The sequence below is a fragment of the Leopardus geoffroyi genome, chromosome A2 (genome assembly GCF_018350155.1).
Source record: "Leopardus geoffroyi isolate Oge1 chromosome A2, O.geoffroyi_Oge1_pat1.0, whole genome shotgun sequence".
In the NCBI taxonomy this organism is placed as follows: Eukaryota; Metazoa; Chordata; class Mammalia; order Carnivora; family Felidae; genus Leopardus; species Leopardus geoffroyi.
The window spans coordinates 36,223,961-36,242,856 of record NC_059331.1 but is presented as its reverse complement, the minus strand read 5'-3'; the positions used below and the strand labels follow the sequence as shown (position 1 = coordinate 36,242,856).

The 18,896-nt window shown below is 37.6% G+C and overlaps 2 protein-coding genes across 5 annotated transcripts in view; both read left to right on the top strand.

Annotated features, from left to right (window-relative positions):
• TMF1 (TATA element modulatory factor 1) overlaps positions 1-10,807 on the top strand; it is a 37,103-nt gene extending 26,296 nt beyond the window's left edge. The window contains exons 11-18 of one of the 2 annotated variants that reach the window (XR_006715933.1): positions 2,280-2,472; positions 3,260-3,329; positions 3,587-3,679; positions 5,042-5,143; positions 5,657-5,809; positions 6,960-7,085; positions 7,810-8,470; positions 8,510-10,807. Coding sequence is in view for 1 of the 2 variants with exons in the window: in XM_045493487.1 (XP_045349443.1) it covers positions 2,280-2,472; positions 3,260-3,329; positions 3,587-3,679; positions 5,042-5,143; positions 5,657-5,809; positions 6,960-7,085; positions 7,810-7,953 (881 nt within the window). In the remaining variant the exon portion in view is untranslated. Of the gene's footprint in view, positions 1-2,279; positions 2,473-3,259; positions 3,330-3,586; positions 3,680-5,041; positions 5,144-5,656; positions 5,810-6,959; positions 7,086-7,809; positions 8,473-8,509 lie in introns of those variants that run through there. The other variant, XM_045493487.1, reaches the window with a different exon arrangement.
• A 5,126-nt stretch (positions 10,808-15,933) lies between these two features.
• The window catches only part of EOGT (EGF domain specific O-linked N-acetylglucosamine transferase), a 38,654-nt gene continuing 35,691 nt past the window's right edge, over positions 15,934-18,896 (top strand). Inside the window, exons 1-2 of one of the 3 annotated variants that reach the window (XM_045493485.1) lie at positions 15,934-16,042; positions 17,257-17,477. In XM_045493485.1, the coding sequence (XP_045349441.1) occupies positions 17,468-17,477 (10 nt within the window). In that variant the 5' untranslated portion in view covers positions 15,934-16,042; positions 17,257-17,467. Of the gene's footprint in view, positions 16,043-16,338; positions 16,453-17,256; positions 17,478-18,896 lie in introns of those variants that run through there. The other 2 variants (XM_045493486.1, XM_045493484.1) reach the window with 2 other exon arrangements.

Sequence of the window (18,896 nt, the reverse complement as noted above, 5' to 3'; positions counted from 1 at the left end):
ATGAGCCGAAGTCGGACGGTTAACCGACTGAGCCACCCAGGTGCCCCGTAAATAGTATTTTTAATAGGAGCACAGAGGGCCACCTGGGTGGCTCAGTTGGTTGAGCATCCAACTCTTGATTTTAGCTCAGGTCATGATCCCAGGGTTGTGGGATCGAGCCCCATGACCGGCTCTGCACTGAGCTTGGAGCTTGCTTAAGGTTCTCTCTCTCTCTCCCTCAGCCCATCTACCCCTCTCACTCTATCTCTCTCAAATTAAAAAAAAAAAAAAAAAAAAAAAAAAATAGCACAGATACAGTATGTAACAATATAAAGTGAAAAATAGAGATGGTGTTAAGTCTATTTTGGTGGGGGGGAGAAGTAGAATTTTTGGTTAAATCTTGAGTTGTATGCACTAATCTTTTTTTAATTGAAAATTTTTATCGAGATAATTGTAGATTCACTTGCAGTTATAAGAAATAATACAGTTGGTACTTTGCATGCTTTATCCAACATCCCCAAATGTTAACACTGCAAAATTAAAATATAATATCACAACCATTACGTTGACTTGATACAATCTACTGATTTTAATCAGATTTTCCCAGTTTTAATGGTACTCATTTGTGTGTGTCTGTATTAAGTACTGCACAATTTTGTCATTTGTGTGGGTTCATGTCCCCATCTCTGCACTCAAGATGTTGAACACTTCTAGCACCACAAAGATCCTTTACGTTGTCCTTTTAAAACCTCACTTTGCCATCCTCACCTGTCTCAAATCTTGGCAATCACTAATCTGTCCTCTGTCTAAAATTATGGAATTTCAAAATGTTACAGCAATAGAATTACATACTGTGTGACAATTTGGGATTGGCTTTTTTTTTTCTCTTGCAGCATAATTCCCGGGAAGTTTGTTTAAGTTACTGTGTGTATCAGTGATTTAGTCTTTTCATTGCTCATTGTGTTTCCATGGTATGTGCATAGCGCATTTTCTTTAACCATCTACCTAATGAAGGATATCTGGGCTCATTCTAGATTTTTTCACACAAATAAAGCTCTGGTGAACATTCTCGTCCAGGTTTTAGAGTGAACATGTTTTTATTTCTCTGGTGAATGCCTAAGTGTTCACTTACTGGGTTGTGTGGGTAGTTGTATGTTTAGTTTTGTAAAAAAATGCCAAACTGTTTTTCCAAAGTGGCTGTAGGTGTGACAGGAATCTAGTTGCTCCATATCCTTGCCAGCAAGGATGTTGTCTTTTCCCTGTTTTTTCTTTTTTTTTTTTTTTTTTTAATTGTTTTTTTTTCAACGTTTTTATTTATTTTTGGGACAGAGAGAGACAGAGCATGAACGGGGGAGGGGCAGAGAGAGAGGGAGACACAGAATCGGAAACAGGCTCCAGGCTCTGAGCCATCAGCCCAGAGCCCGACGCGGGGCTCGAACTCACGGACCACAAGATCGTGACCTGGCTGAAGTCGGACGCTTAACCGACTGCGCCCAGGCGCCCCTCCCTGTTTTCTCGTAATAGTGGTTCAGACAGGTGTGTAGTGATATCTGACTGTGATTTTCATTTTCATTTCCCTAATGACTAATGTTTAATATTACTTCATGTGCTTATTTTTCATATCTATAGCCTCTTGAGTGAAATAACTTTTCATGTCTTGCCCATTTTCTAACTGGATTGTCTTTATTTTCGCTACTGAGTTTTGAGACTTTTTTTATATATTCTAGACACTAGACTTAGATAATGTGTTTTGCATTTTTTCCCTCCAACTCCGTAGCTTGTCTTTTTATCCTATTCGCAAAAGCAAAAGTTTAAAATTTTGAAGGTGTCCAATTTATCTGTTTTTCTTTAATGGCTCTGCTTTTGGTGTCTAACAAATATTCCTTGCCTGTCCCTAGATGCTGAAGATTTCTCCTGTGGTTTTTTTTTTTTTTATTGTTTTACAGTTTTGTTTTACGTTTAAGTTTATGATCCATTTTGAGTTAATTTTCATTTATGGTAGAAGTTTAGTTTGAGGTTCCTTTTTTTTCCGTTTTGCCTGTGGATATCCAGTTGCTCCAGCACCATTGTTGATATTTTAAAATATGTGACTCCACATACAAATTGAAATATTTTGGGAAAAAGTAATAAAGCAGATAGAAGCTGAGATTTGTTCTTTTGTTTGTTGGAGGCAGTCCTGCTTTTGGCAATAAACTGATTTCAATATGGCTCCTTGAATCATTAACAGTTTGAAGTCAGAATCTACTTGATATTTTGGCCTCTTGGATATATGTGATTTTTCTTTTTTACCCTACAATCAGGTGAATCCCAGACCTTGTTGGCAGCAGCAGTTGAAAGAGAACGTGCAGCTACAGAAGAACTCCTTGCCAACAAAATTCAAATGTCCTCCATGGAGTCACAGAATTCACTCTTAAGGCAGGAAAATAGTAGATTTCAGGCCCAGCTAGAATCAGAGAAAAATAAGCTAAGAAAACTGGAGGATGAAAATAGTAGGTGAGCATGTTTCTTGAGTGTTATTCCTGGTATTTTGTGCCATATTAAAGCATGTAAAAAAAGAATGTTAAAGTGTTTCAAGTCAGAATCGTTAGTAATAGAATATTATAGCCAGGTGGTTTGGGGATTCACTGAACTTTACATAGATAGGTTCATGAAATTGTGTGGCATGTTCTGTATTTATTTGCATTTTCCAGGGGAAGAATTCATTAATCGGGTTTTTTAAAGGAATCTGTAAGTGCAAAATAGTTTGGAGGCCACTCATTGGAGTTATTTTTATAGTTTTGTATTTTACAAGGGTCTTAGCAGTATTCCAGTCTTTCTAAATAAATGTCTGGCTTCTTTGGAACCATAAGCTATAAAAGCCATCTCTCTGAATTTTTATTAAGACTGTGATTAGTGTGGTTTTACTCTCTTTTTTCCTTAGAGATTTTAATTAGAAAAAAGTGGTGAAGTAAAAATGATTTATGAAATAAAATACCTGAACTTCTATAAACATTTTCAAAGAACTCCCTAACAAGCTTTTGCAGAATCTGAACCTGTTATAGACTGGTGGTATTCAAAATTCTTTTTTTTTAAATTAAATCCTAGCATAGAGCAGCAATACACTAAAATGCACAGAAGTAGTAGCTTAGCTTCTGAATGTAAAACCCACATCATCTGGAAAATATGGTTGGAAATCAAACTGGAAATAGAAATTACTATTAAAGAGTTAATAAAGTAGTGAGTTTTCAGTAGTCTGTACTATCATGTCCTTTTTTTTGTTTACTTCTCTCTGGCTTACTAGGTACCAGGTTGAATTAGAAAACCTAAAAGATGAATATGTAAGAACACTTGAAGAGACAAGGAAAGAAAAGGTATTTAACTATGTTTGCTCAAAAAAAAAAAAAAAAAAACAATGTTTGCACCTCTAGGGCTTCCACCCAAGAATGGTTGGGGATGGTAATGAACTAATGAGATGCCATGATGAAATGGGTGATAAGACTACTTTTGGAACTTGGTCTTTAGTAGTAAAACAAATGGGAATATATGTTTTATGTTCTTGACTTTAAAGTTGACTTACAATGATGATTTAGCTTCACAGAAATTACCTAACTATATTTTTCTCCATTAGACACTATTGAATAGTCAGTTAGAAATGGAGAAAATGAAAGTTGAACAAGAAAGGAAGAAAGCAGTTTTCACCCAAGAAGCAGTAAAAGAAAAGGTATTGAATTTTGGTTTTTGTTTTGTTTTTGGTATAACCAGTTAGTGGTGTTGTTATTAAACGTTGTTATATAATTTTAGTTATACTTTATAAATACCATTTCTAATGTCTAACATCAATAGAGTGATAAATTCTAATATTCAGTAGCCTGTCAGGGTAGATCCAAAGTAACTTAAGTTTGTCCAAAGAGATCTGTGATTTCTAGGATTTGAATTACAGAACCTCTTGTCCATTTTTAAATGAATTTTGTATTCTCTCACTGAAACTAATATACCTCATTAGGCCCCTAGGCACTGTGGGAATAAAACTGGTTTATTCTCTTTATTTCTGGTTAATGAAAGTAATTTTTTAAAATGAGTTTCCTGTATAGGATTAGACTATACTTGATAGATAGCATGATATGTTAAAACTACCTACACGTACATGGAGATTACCTTTTGAATTTATTTTGAATTTTATTTATTTATTTCAAATCTTTTTTTTTTTTTATGTTTGTTTTTGAGAGAGAGAGAGAGAGAGACAGAGCATGAGTGGGGGAGGAGCAGAGAGAGAGAGAGAGAGAGAGAGAGGGAATCTGAAGAAGGCTCCAGGCTCTGAGATGTCAGCACAGAGCCCGACATGGGGCTCAAACTCTCAAACCGTGAGATCATGACCCGAGCCAAAGTCGGATGCTTAACCAACTGAGCCACCCAGGTGCCCCAAATTTATTTGGAATTTTAAAAATACATAATAAAAATAAAATGGGGAGGAACTGGGTGACTCATTCAGTTGAGTGACTGACTCCTGATTTCGGCTTGGGTCATGGTCTTAACCCCAATCGTGAGTTTGAGCCTTGCATTGGGCTCTGCGCGGACAACATAGAGCCTGCTTGAGATTCTTACTCTCCCTCTTTCGCTGCCCCTTCCCTGCTTGCACTCTCCCTCTCTTTCCCTGTCAAAATAAATAAATAATCATTAAAAAAAATAAAATGGATAAGCCAGAAAATTTGTGGTTTGTAACACTCATTAGCAACCTGATTCTAAAGAATTAGGTTTAATTGGTGGTTATGTTATACACATAATGTGTAATCATATGAAGAAGTTAGTTCATATACTTGCTAGAACAAAAACATTCTCATTCCATTAAAAGTAAATTATGTTGTAATATAAATGGTTCCTTAGATGATTTGACCAAGTCTGTCTAGTTTTTAAGTTACTAAGTATTTGTGCCTTTATTAAAGACTTCAGATATCCTATCTGTAACATTTTATGAGGAAATAAGAATGAGTCTTTGTTGTCATTTATCCTAAAAAAGTTTACTAGTTTTTTTTTACCATTTTAGTCTTTAATGTGATCTGAATTTTTTTTTTTTTTACTCCCTAAGGAACGGAAGCCATTTTCTGTTTCTAGCACTCCCACAATGTCACGATCAAGTTCAATAAGTGGAGTTGATATGGCAGGGCTGCAGACATCTTTTCTGTCTCAGGTGGTATTTTATTTCTTACATGTGCCTAGTTGTTAAACTGAACGATGATGGGATTCCTGGGTGGCTCAGTTGGTTGAGCGTCCAATTCTTAGTTTTGACTCAGGTCGTGATCTCAGAGTTTGTGGGTTTGAGCCGCACGTGAGCTCCACACTGACACTGTGGAGGCTCTTTGGGACTCTCTCTCTCTGGCTCTCCCCCAGCTTTCTTTGTCTCTGTCTCTGTCTCTCTCCCCCTCCCCCTCTCAAAAGAAATAATACAATTTAAAAAAAATAAATAAACTGAATGATGGTAAAGGAAATTCAGGTAGCATTTTGGCTATCAACTATGACCTTGCCATTCCATAGGCAACTCATGTGAATATTCTTGAAGAAGTGCTAATTGGACTGAGGAACTGTAGATGATTTTCTGACTTTGAAAAAGTTACAGACATTTTAAAGCAAGAATTAACAACCATTTTGTTTTGGAACTCAGTCTGTAGTAACTGAAAAACTGTATATGGTTTGTTTAATATAGGATGAGCCTCATGATCATTCATTTGGACCAATGTCTGTATCAGCAAATGGAAACAATCTTTATGATGCTGTAAGAATGGGAGCAGGATCCAGCATTATTGAAAATCTACAGTCTCAGCTAAAGCTGAGGGAAGGAGAAATTACTCATTTACAGGTATTGGAAAAATTAAATGTGCTACTGAAGTCAGTGAAATTTTGGGGCCCAATAAATAGCACCCTTTGTTTCCACCTCAAGTCTAAGCAAATTGAGAAATAAAGTGAAATGGTTGCATATGAAGTTTAAAACGTATCACATATATCTATAATACAGACTGGAGAAATTAGCCAAGGATAAGAGCCAAATGAGCCTGCTAATGGACTGCCAGAATTAGGAATGCTGACCTGCTCCACATAGCACAGCCAGTGCTGGACCGTAGTGGGCCTCCCCCTGTGCTGTAGCTTGCTGTAGCTAAGACTTGGAAGCATCTAGGAGAGCAGAGAGCTCCCTGCAGGCACCTTTTTCCAAACATTAAAAAGAAGGGAAGTTGCTTATCTGAACATCGTCATTTTATTCTTCCCAAATTTACCATTTAGTTTAATCGCTCCCCTTTGTGAGGAAGGAGTAGAGAATATGAGCGAGATGAGAACTATAACACCTGCACATGAAAGGAAACGTCATGAGTAGGGAAGGAGCACCCTCCCATCTTACCTTGCTTTTTAAAAATTTAATATGGTGAGAGATGTATCTGATTTCAGTGTTAAACTTAATACACTCAGAAGTAAATCTTTCCTCTTTTATTTTCATTATATACTTTTAGGTACTTGAAAATATTACTCCATTAAAGAAGAAGTGTTTGAATTGGGGGGGAAAATCAGAATAATTTTAATACATGTTATATTTGGGTAGCCCAGTGTGTTATGCTTGAGGGCCCATATTAACTTCTTTGGTAGTGATGATAGATTCTTTCAATATGACCTGCACAGCTGGGCCTGCATTAAAGTATGTTTTTATTTCTCTGAGTTTCTGTAGTAATCTAGAATAACTGAAATACATGCTGCTTTTCTAGAGAAAAATATAGGGCTGCATATTTCAAACAGTGAATTTTCTTTAGTTCTTTTTCTTTCATAGTAAGCCCTGTAAATGGTTACCTCTGAGGAAAGCAGAAAGCCTTATTTTTGCCACCATTTCCTTAAGAAAGTGTTATTTCATGGTTATTTGTTGACATGTCTATTTTTTCAAAAATAATATTGAATTTGTTTATATTAGTGGGACTATTAGACAAGATATATATTTATTTAAATTTGTTTCTGGTGATGTTTCTCAGCTGGAAATTGGCAATCTAGAAAAAACCCGCTCAATAATGGCTGAAGAGCTGGTTAAATTGACTAATCAAAATGATGAACTTGAAGAGAAAGTGAAGGAGATACCCAAACTTCGAACTCAGCTAAGAGTAAGTATTCTTCACTTAGGGATAAGTCCTAAGATATTTTTATCCAGTTGTACTAAATCTTATATTTTTAGCTTTCATAAAATGCGTATGTATAAGTTAATGATTTGTTTAAAAACTGGTATTAATATTTCAGTAAAGAAGTTTAAAGAATCTTCTAGCTTGTCACATTACACAAAGTATTTTTCATAATCGTGTGTAGCCCTAATATAGGAAGATAACTAGATTTTATTTGACCATGGCTCATTTATAATATAGCTCTTTTACAAGATCTTACTAGTATTTTGTTCATTGATGTTATATGTATCATTGCAATTTGCATATTTGGCATAAGGGGTCACAGTTAGGCCATAGATGAGAATATATTTTCTTTCAGCTTTTTTTGTGGGGTAAATGCCAGGTAATAACTAAACTGCAATGAACCAGAAAGACTAAAATTTGATCACATGTGTGTTAATGGGAGAAAAGACAGATTAAGCTTTATATAGGGAGGATTATAGAATGGTGGAGATATATGGCAAAATTGATAGCCATTTGGCTTAGGTTTTTTTCTTTCCTTTTTTTAATTCCTTTACTTGCTGTTTATTCCAATGGGTTGGAGTATCAGTTTAATTTTTATAAGAGATCACTATATACCTTTCTTTAGATTGTAATGTGTTTACTGGTCAACTGGTGACTCATTTATAATAAAAATATAATATTAAAGATGTGAACACATTTTTTGTAGGATTTGGATCAGAGATACAACACTATTCTGCAGATGTATGGAGAGAAAGCAGAAGAGGCAGAAGAACTTCGATTAGATCTTGAAGATGTAAAAAATATGTATAAGACTCAAATAGATGAACTTTTAAGACAAAGACTCAGTTAACTTCTAAAAATTACATTCCCATCAAACTGAATGTAAACATTTAGTATCTAAAATGTAGACTTCCAATAAATTCTTTTATAGAATTAGAAAGTGGAATTTACTGTAGAGTTCAAAAACTGAAAAAAATTTGTTTTATAGTATATAGTAATAATTGCAATTAAATTATTTTGTGCAATATTTGAACTTTATTTTTGAAACTATTCTTTAAAGATTTATTTTTTAAAGCATCCTTTTTTTTTCTTTTTCTTTTTTTTTTTTTTTTTTTTTGTCTTGAAAGCACAGAGATTAACTACTTTTCCTCATATCAATATGGTTAGGGAAAGAGAATGGTGTTCATATGGTGTTCATATGTGGTATTGTAAATATATTATTAATTGTCTCTCTAATTTATATGTGTTTGTATATATTAAGGACATTTAAAGAGTGGTATTAACATACTAAAACTTTTAAATCTTCCACAATTCAACATGTCTAATTATTACTTGCTGAAAATGAACAGGTAAAAAAAAGTCTTCATGTCTAACATGTCTAATTATTACTTGCTGAAAATGAACAGGTAAAAAAAAAAAAAAATTAAACCTGCAATTACTAAATTTTGAGCTAATTTTTTTTTTTTTTTAAGTAGAAGTCACACTGACACTGTCTGAAGTTTAAAGGGTGAATGATTTAAACTTAAAAATTTTTGTGGCCCGTGAAATTATTTCACCCAAATTCTATAATTAAGTCTGTGCAAAGTTTACCTTTCTGGTAAAAGCTATACCTATTCAGTTAGTTATATAGGCATGATTGGATAGTGGAAAAATTTTTACTTACAATGATTTTTTGATGGTATCAGTGACATTTAAGTGATTTTGAAGAAGTATTGTTTTACTACCCTATAAAATGAATCAAAAGTGATAAAATAATAACATAATTTTCTCTTAAAAATTAATGGTTCACATTTTGTAAAGCCTTATTTTTTGGCACATTAAAAATCAATGTTTGATATTACAGAATATTCATAACAAAATAGAGAAGTTATAGGAGTTAATTTAAATTTGGCATTTTGCAGTTCTGTGTAATTTATCATTTTACTTTTTCTCAAAACTTAATTTAAACACAAAAATAGTGTGGAAAAAGCTTTAAAAACAGCTATGCTTTCTTTCAAATGTTATTTTGTTTAAAAGTTAACTAGGCTGTGTTTTAGATTTGTGATATATTTTGATACATTTTGTTACTCAAAGTCATTTTGCTGCCTTTAGGTGGGAATAAAAACTCGCATTTAAAATTTAGTTTAATTTTAAACACTAGAACTTGGGAGTATAGCTACAAGCAAGCCATGTTGAAGAATTTGGAATGCTTTTCAGGGCAATTCAAGTGACCTCATTTTTATTCTTTTTGTATTCCAGACAGTGTTTCTGTCATGGATCTCTGATTTGTAGCACTAATAAATACTCTTTCAGTGTGAACCAAACTCATAAAATTAATTTTCTATATATTAGTGGTAAGAAGCAGTGTAATAGCTTTTTGTCAGCTTGGATTTTTTTTTTTTTTTTTTTTTTTTTTTTTTTTTTTTTTTTTTTTAATATTCAGGGGCTGACAAGGAATGACAAGACTGATAGCAATAAAAAAATGTACAGAATTAGAAAATATAGGAAACTTAAGTTGCAAAATTCTGTCAAGCATTTGAAACTAGAAGTTTAGAAATTACGAAACTATTCTTTTAAAATATCTATTAGTGAGAAAATAAAGTCTTCAGTTGTGGAGAAAAGATTGAAATAAAACCTATACCTTTCAATTTCAAAATAGTAAACATTCTCTTTTCTTAATTCTTATTAACATTAATAAAATCAATTCAACTTAAAATTTTAAAAGTGTTTTCAATTTATTTAACTCAAAAATGATAAGCATTTGTTTAAAGCCTTGGCTGTATATTACCCTATGTTCTTTATCCAAAAATTAATAACGAATAGTCATACGTATTTTATTATACACTTAGATCTCTCAGTACATTTTTATAAGTTGAGAAGGTGTAGGGAATGAGTTTCTTGAAAAATTCCACTAAGTGGCAGAACACCTATAGAATTTTGGTTGCTGTATTTTGCTGTGTGTCATTAAAACTTCTCCATCCATATTCTAGTAAGGTAATGTTTATAATAGTTTGCAATCAGATGTTTCTAATCTTGAAAGAAAATAGATATTACAAATGATAATAATTTCAACAATATAAAAAAAGTAGAAGAGGTGTGAACCTTGTTGATCTGTAGACAGCTCAATACAGACTAGGTGTTTTTCCAACTCCTGGGAAGCTAAATTGAGACTACCATTTCTTTCTTTTTCATTTCCTCTTTTTTGAGAAGTTCCAGTTGTATACTCCTTAGCATATGGGAATGTACCGAATGTATCTGTATTATGATTTGAGGTATTCTGAATATGAATAACTTCTGACCTGGGGAAACATGAGTTTTTGGAGTTAATTAAGTGAATTTTTTTTTCGCATGATCCCTCAATTGGCATTTGATTTCTTAATTGAAAATTTATGCAGATGTGTATTAAAAGTATATGATTTGTAGTATTTAGAAAATATCCACAAGAAAAAAAAAGAAAGTGACTATAGATATCTTTATCTTGTTTTACTATTTGTCTAGTATATATACATTTTTTTCTAGTGTATCATAATTTTTTATTTTCCTTTAAAAATCTAATCGCCCGTATTTCATTCAGTTTTACACTGTGACTTTAATTTCATATTTTGTAAAGGGCTAAAAGTATGATTTAAACTACAGATTGACATAATATTTTAATTCTAAATGAAAGGTAATGTAAATAAGCATGGATCTGATTTTAATAAAGATTTTAAAATATAAATAATTTATTTCATTGTTAACGTAATTTAGACTGGCCAATGACTAATAGTATTGTTTTATGAAGCTAATATAACTTGTATAACTTTGGAGTTTGTTTTTTTTTAAGTTTATTTTTATCTATTTTGAGACAGAGAGAGAGAGAGAGTGGGGGAGGGGCAGAGAGAGAGAGGGAGGCAGAATCCCAAGCAGGTTCAGGCCTGTCAGTGTGGAGCTGACTTGGGGCTTGAACTCCTGAACCTTGAGGTCATAACCTGGCCAAAACCAAGAGTCAGACACTTAGCTGACTGAGTCACCTAAGTACCCCTAAAATACATATTTTAAAATGAGGATAAGCCCAACTTTTCTGTAACTTATATTGTGAAGACTGTTAATAGTATTAAGGATAGTTTTTCTAATGAAGATATGTTTTTGGAAAACAATTCTGAGAATTTCCTTTTGCCACTAAATTACTGTAAGGATCATTAGTCTTTTAAAAATCACACTGTCGGGATATTCTTCTAAAAGTCTTAAAACAGTTATGTATTGAAATAATAGTAGATAGAATAAGTTGTCCTGTCTTCCTGAGTTCATACTGTTTGTACTATTGAACTTTGCAACTTTGATCCTTAGAAATACAAGCTTTTGCCCTAACATCTATCCATTCTACCTTTAGCAAATCAAGATCTTTTAATAAGACAGAAGGGAAATTAGTGGTTTTTTCTTCTTAATACTAAATACTTCTCAAAACAAATAAAAAGCCCCAAATTCTTCAGTGGTCCACGATTGCGGCACAGAGAATTTGCTATTGGTGCTATCCAGAATTTATTCCCCATTCTGCCCTGCTTCTAACTAAGCTAAGTTTAAATTTAGAAACTTCAAATAATACTAAGCAAGGGGTATTAAGAGGTGTTGCTGTTTGCTTAATATTGAGCTCTCTTGTTACTTTTACATGTAGTGACGAACAGAGGTGTTCTTTCAGTTTTTTACAACGCCATGCCCATTTGTCTCCTGAAATTTCGGTCTTCATTTTAAAAAATACATACTGTTCACAAATCTGTGGTCATGTTGATTATAGCAAACACAGTGCTTACTTTGTTACTGTGGAAAGAATTAACTGAAATATGCTCATAATCCCTTATCCACTGTTTTGAAGTCTAGAAACCTCTGAAAACTAATTGGTATTTTTATAAGTTTATTACCAGATCTGCTTTGGTGGTAAAGCCTGACCTTTACTGACATGGGGCTATTTAGAGGCTTTATCTCATTCGATGTGAGTAATCATATATTTTGTGCAGAACTGTGTGGGATTATGGGGTGTTAAGCCAGGGCACACTGAAGGTGTTAAGTAGTAAACTGTGTGCAACACCCTATTCTTTACAAAAAAAATTCAGGAACACATATGGTTCCAAGGATTTTGGAAGAGGGATTGTATACCTACCTGCACTGTTATCTTCAGATCAGCCTTTAAAGTCCATACCATTATTTCCATTTATTTTTATTTTATTTTTTTTTAATTTACATTCAAATTAGCATAGTGCAACAATGATTTCAGGAGTAGATTCCTTGATGCCCCTTATCCATTTAGCCCACCCCCCTCTCCCGACAATCCCTCCACTAACCCTCAGTTTGTTCTCCATATTTATGAGTCTACTTTTGTTTTGTCCCCCTCCCTGTTTTTATATTATTTTTGTTTCCCTTTGCTTATGTTCATCTGTTTTGTCTCTTAAAGTCCTCATATGAGTGAAGTCATATGATATTTGTCTTTCTCTAATTTCACTTAGCATAATACCCTCCAGTCCCATCCACGGAGTTGCAAATGGTCCATTTTTAAAATGAAGAATGGTCTACTTGCTTAGGGTCATGTGGCAAGTAAGTGGCAATGATGGGGTTCTCATTTGTGCTGTTCGGCTCCAGAGAGCATGCTCTGAACCATTAAGTGCAGTGTCTTGCTCCTTTTCTGTAAAACCATAAGCATATAGATCACTTTAGCATAAGACCAACTTTTGTCAAAACTTCTTCACTTAAAACTTCAACCTTTGAATTACAGTTTAAAGCAGCTGGATGTATCAGAGAGCCAATCAGCTGTATGCTCATAGTTCAGCATTTTGCTGACACTATGAGCCAGCCAAGTGTCACTATGTGTGTAGCAAGCTTAAAACATAATAAAATTGCAATGCACCATAAAAATTATATAAAATTTCAAACCTGTACAAATGAGAGAACAGATTATGAATCCCCATACACTCGCTAACATACTCTTTAACAGGGTTCAACAGTTCATGGCCCATTTTGTTTCATTTATAGTCCGTGTGTGCTTCATCTCAATCCACACTTTAAAAAAATTTTTTTAATGTTTATTTTTGAGAGAGACAGAGACTGTGAGCAGGGGAGGGACAGAGAGAGAGGGAGACACAGAATCTGAAGCAGGCTCCAGGCTTTCAACTGTCAGCACAGACCCACTCGGGGCACGAACTCCCAAACCGCGAGATCATGACCTGAGCTGAAGTCGGGCGCTTAATCAACTGAGCCACCCAGGTGCCCCTCAATCCACACTATTTTGAAGCAAATTTCAGACATATGATTTGATTATCATATTTAAGTATGGAAAGTTTCTGTAAAAAGTACCTCATCATTTGATTACGTGCAGCATGCATGACTCATATAGGAAAGATGGGATAAATATGTTTGATTTGTTTACTTCACTTACCAGTTTTCACATGAAGAGTTGGTTCCCTTCTGCCATCAGAGATGAACAGTGAGGTTTTGGCTTATGTATTTGGTTGATTGGTTGGAACTTTTTGAGTATAATATTTATAGATGCTTTAATCCATGACAGTTACCTTTACTGATGATTTAAATTCTTCTGTCTTTGGCCAGAGGGAGCCTTTTTAAATTGGTTCCTGAGTCCTTTTGATATGGCCCTTATAAACTTTAATTACTTCCCTGCCCCCTCATGTAAGATCTTTCAGCTTCTTGTACATTTCCTGCCCCACATCTAAGATGATCCATTTTTCTTTGGAACCCATGTTCCTTTTAATGAGAAGAGGTTTGCAGAGATCACATTCTGGGTACAACAGGTGCTTCTTGCTACAGAGTTGGTTGTTTATAGGCCTTTTCAATGGATGATGGAGGAGAGATTTGTTTTCAGTAATAAAGTATGTTAATTTATATTATCACCTCCAAATTCGTAACTACAGGATTTTTATATAACCTTATTAGGCTTACATCTATACCACATGTCAAAAAATTCACCTTCCAAGATACTGTCTTAATTATTTCTATTTGGTTTATCCTAACCAATATTCCCACCAACAATTGGGTTCATGAAAACAGTTTATGATTTTAAAATTCTTTTAATCCTGAGGGTACATCTACTGGGATGTACTATGTTTCCAATCCCGAGGGTACATCTACTGGGATGTGCTATGTTTCAAAGTCACTTGGGATAGTTCCTTCCTTGTGGACTACAGCACAACTGGACAGTGTTTAAATGCACTTAGTTTCATTTTACTCGTAATTTTGAAGGATTACTTTTAAAAAATTTAATTTTGTTTCATAATGTAAAATATTCACATGATTCTAAAGCCACTTCTATATAATGTACATCTAGGGAAGTTATTTTCTTTGTCCCTATACCCATATTCCCTCTCCCCCCCCATAGATAATCATTTTAAATGTTATGCTATTTGTAAAATAACATATATATCCTCTTTCCTGGATAAATAATAGTATATTACCATCTGTTCCCCACTCAATACACCCCGCAGTGTATAAAGATATTTCTCGTTTCTTTTTTTAGCTTTTTACACCTGCATAGTACCTTGTGTGGATATACCACAATGTAGTCAGTCAGTCCAACATTAATGGACATTTGAGTTTATTTTCATGTCCACTTAAAGAAAGTTCAAAATTAAATTTTAAGACTGGGGGGGCTCCTGGGTGGCTCAGTCAGTTGAGCGACCGACTTCGGCTCAGGTCACGATCTCACGGTTTGTGAGTTTGAGCCCCACTTTGGGCTCTGTGCTGACGGCTCAGAGCCTGGAGCCTGCTTCTGATTCTGTGTCTCCCTCTCTCTCTACCCCTCCCCACCTCATGCTCTGTCTCTCTCTGTCTCAGAAATAAACATTTTTTGAAAAATTCAAGATTGGTATTTTGGGTAGAAATTCTATGTTACAAATAGCTGCTGCAGAATCACTCTCCCGTTCTTAAAGCTCTATCCTATCTTATTTCCTCTGAGCCTGAATGACCACAACTTAATATTTAGCCATTTAAAATCGTACCTTGTGTATGTGACACCAATTTAATTGACTTGTATGTCCTTGCAATGAGATTAACTTATTTTTAGAAACTTTTCTCAGGTATTATGTTTAAAAACTATATAATAAATATAAATATGTCACATGGCTTAGTGAGAAAAAATTATTTTAAATGATTACAACTCATTTTGAATAACCTAACAGGAAAGCTCCATTTTCTGTACATGACAAAAATGGGATGGTGACAAGTAAGCTTAGAAGCACTTTTAAAAATTACTGCCTTTATTGGTATGGGGTGGGCAAAGTATGAAATTAGAGAGCAGTAGTTCCCTTAAAGGCAGTCTTTAACATGAAGAGTAAATGACTTGATACTGTGAAGTGCTTTAGGATTATGCCTGGCACATGTCAAGTTACTCTGTGTTTTATCGGTGTTGTTATTTGGGGGAAAAATCCAGACAACATTCCTAATTTAGCAGATTACTAGTAATACTTCTCATAACAGCGTCTGCAAAAAGTATTTAAGAAGCATGTAAACCTTTGGAAATAAACTGTCGTGTTTCTTTAAGGTCATAGGAATAGTGGTGACTCTGTCTGAGCGTGTTTATTTTGATGGCATCAACCTTTAGTTAATCAGTTCAAGTTGAGTCCGTAATGCTCCTATGCTATACGAGATAGCATTCTAGAACCCAAGGTGTCCAAAGTGAAGACAGTGTGGGGGATGGGCATTAAAATAATTATGATAAAATAACCCATATAATTATAAAGGAATTCAAATAATTATAAAATAATCCAAGGATCAAACTTCAGCTCCGCAGAAGAGCATTTGAACTTGGCGAGTTGCCCCAAGTACGGAGAGAAGCAAGTATCCCGGAATCCCCGCCGCCAGAAGGTGCCGCCAACTTCGTTCGCGCTCACGTTGCAAAGTGAAGGCGGCAACTTCTGTAATGAAGCAGACTGTAACCACCCGCGTCAGGAAGACGCAACCAGAATGAAGACCGGGAGAGTCAGGTGTGCCGTGTCCTCCGAGCGCCTTATCGCCTCCCCCCGAGGGGGCCGGTGCAGCTTCAAAACCCCGCTTCGCTCTCCGGCTCAGCTCGCGGGGCCGGCTCAGAGGTTCTCCCTCTCCGCCCGGTAGCGAGGGGCAGCGCAGACCGAGCCCGCGCCCCGCTGCCGTGCGTCCTGCGGGCGCGCGCCCGGACCCGGCTCCTGCCCCTGCCCCTGCCCCACTGCGGGGCTTGGGCCCGCCTCCCGGCGCAGGCCGCCTCGCTGTCCCGGCGGCTCCCTGGCGCCCCCTGGCCCGGCTCCGGCGCCCGAGGTTTCCGGTGAGCCGCAGTAGCCGGTTATGACGACTCCGTGCCCCCGAACGGCGGCCGTCTCCTCCTCCTCCTCCTCCGCAGCCCCGGCTCCCCCGGCTCCAGGTGGGACTCGCTCGGCGATCCGCGGAGCCCTCACCCGCCGCCCTCCCGCGGCCGCCGTGCTGCGCGCGCCTCTCCCGCCGGGGCGCCCGGCGCGCCTTCCCCGCGGGCTGCAGCCTCTCCGCGGACTCCGCCGGCGCCTTCGCCGCCTGCGGGCCGGAGAGGCGGGCGCTCGGCCCCTTCACGGTGCCTGCAGCGGCGCGCGGGGCTCCCGGGAGCCCGCCGGCCACGGGGAAGGATGCACTTCTTCCCCGCCCGCGCCCCGTGGGTTGGGGTCCCAGACCCGGGCGAAGCCGCTTCCCCGGGCCCCTCCCCGGCACGCCGGGGGCCGGGTGGAGCGGGGGTGTGGTGCTGGGTGGCGGGCGACGTGCGGGGATCCTCGCGTCCGGGAGGTGGCGGGCTGGGTGCGGAGCGGGTCCGGAGCGCGGCGGGGTGGCTGCGGAAGCGCGCCCGCCGCCGACCCCGCCGCCGCACCGCTTCCCGTTCTCGCGCACAGCTGGTGGACCTCCCCTGGGCATCTCAGGCAGCCGCCGAGCCCTCTCCGACCCCCTTGCCTCTACCCACCGTGGGACCTGTGGCCCCGGTGGGGGCCGAGCCATTTAGGAGTCCTTGTGAGCCTCAGATGCTTTCAACTTTTCGTGTGTCCACTGCCTTCTTTAGACTGCCCAAGCTCTGTCACAAGGCACTGCCCACTGTGTCACCCACTGTGGTCCCTGTCATCCTTGGGCTTTAGCCTCTCATCGTCTTTCATGCTCTTCCTTTTTTTTTTTTTTTTTTTTTTTTTTTTGCCCCTCCTCCACCTTTTAGGCCTGAGGAAATCCGGTCCAGGAATACAGAAGAGGAGGGAGCCAGTTGCATTGCGCTGAAGGAAAGTAGCGCAGCGCTGAAGTTTTCATCTGCTGGAGAAGTGCAGACACCCTGCCCTGGGGGACCTTGCAAGACGACCGCGTGCGGACAGGCTTTCTGCCAGGCCCCGGGGTTGTGCTTTCATGCTCCAGCAGCCACCCCCTTCTAGCGTATGCAAGTGGGTACGTGCCCTTTGCAAAAGCCTGCTTTCTGGTCTGAGACTTCAGATTTTTCCCATGACTTAAGTTACTCCTTCTGCATGGATCAGTGGGTTTAGTTTTGTCTAGAGCTCAGTCAGGGACAGTGGACCTGAACACCGGAAGGTCAGGACTTAGTCATAGCAATGACTTCATCATTGGAAGGGATGAGCCAAAAAATAGGCCATCCTGCCTTTTGAAAGGTAAGGCCCGGAGTAGTAAATAGTAAGGTTCAAGTAGCAGTATGATTCAGTGTGCAGAATGAATAGGGTCAGAACCAGGAACATTGTTTGCCTCTAGGAAATGGTTAATCTACAAAGTGTCCCTTTGGCCTGTACCGGTTGGTGACTGTATAAAGCAGGCTGTGTCCTTCTGCTTACCATTAGAATCTGGTTAAAGTTAGAGTGTTGAAGATGGTGTCTTTGACTTTGCTTTTAGCAGCATGGTGTTCATTAGGGAAAAGAAAACTCACTATGAATCAGGCCCTTTGCTTACGGAGTGTCTCGCTAAATGCTTGGCCTTCCACTGAGACGTTATCTCACTACGTTGTTTTCTCTCTTAGTATTTCCTTGAATCCAAAATATCACCTATATGATAAGGTCTACGTTAGCATTCTTTTAAGGTAGTATGTTTCATTTCTGACAGATTTCAGATACCTAAAGCATGACAAAAGCTTCTGTGTGGTTCTGAGAATTCAAGAGGTCAATATTTCCCTGATAAGTACACTGTTAGTATTAATATGTATTTTTAAATTTTGTAAAATTGCTATCAACTCACTGTTGTATAAAAGTCATAACTAAAAATATTAATTCAGGTCACTTTACAACAGGTAACAGTATATTCTTCAGAGCCACGAAAGAACCCACCATATTTACTACTCCAGAGGGGAAAAGGATTCCTTTTCACTGTCCACACTCTTTGTTATGAAGCCTTGGCCTTGGAACTTGAAGCTGGATTGAACATTGAAGTTTGTTCCTAAAGGCCCCGTCCTTGTGACCCAGGGTCAATGAAGGCTGATTCTGAAAGCTGGGTTTTCCAACATGCCCTGATGACTGTGGATCTTGCTGGGGAGTAGTTACGTGTAATATAGCCCTATCATTCAGTGGGAAGAGCCCCCCCTTTTTTTTTTCATTTTTCACAGAGCAAAATATACTGCTAAAGTGAACAAGAAATGGTATCATTATGGTCTGGATACATAGGAGAATTCTAGTCCCTGAGATTTAATCCTTGTGGGGTGAGATAGACTTGCAGTAAGGTCCCATGATGGTTATTGTCTCTTTTCATCTTGCTGATGCAAGATGGGGACAGAGTAATGGCACAATCTCTGAGACAGACTGCCTGGATTTCCCTCCTGGAGTTTTCTAAGTTGTAGTTACTATTATCATAGATCATTATGACACCCAC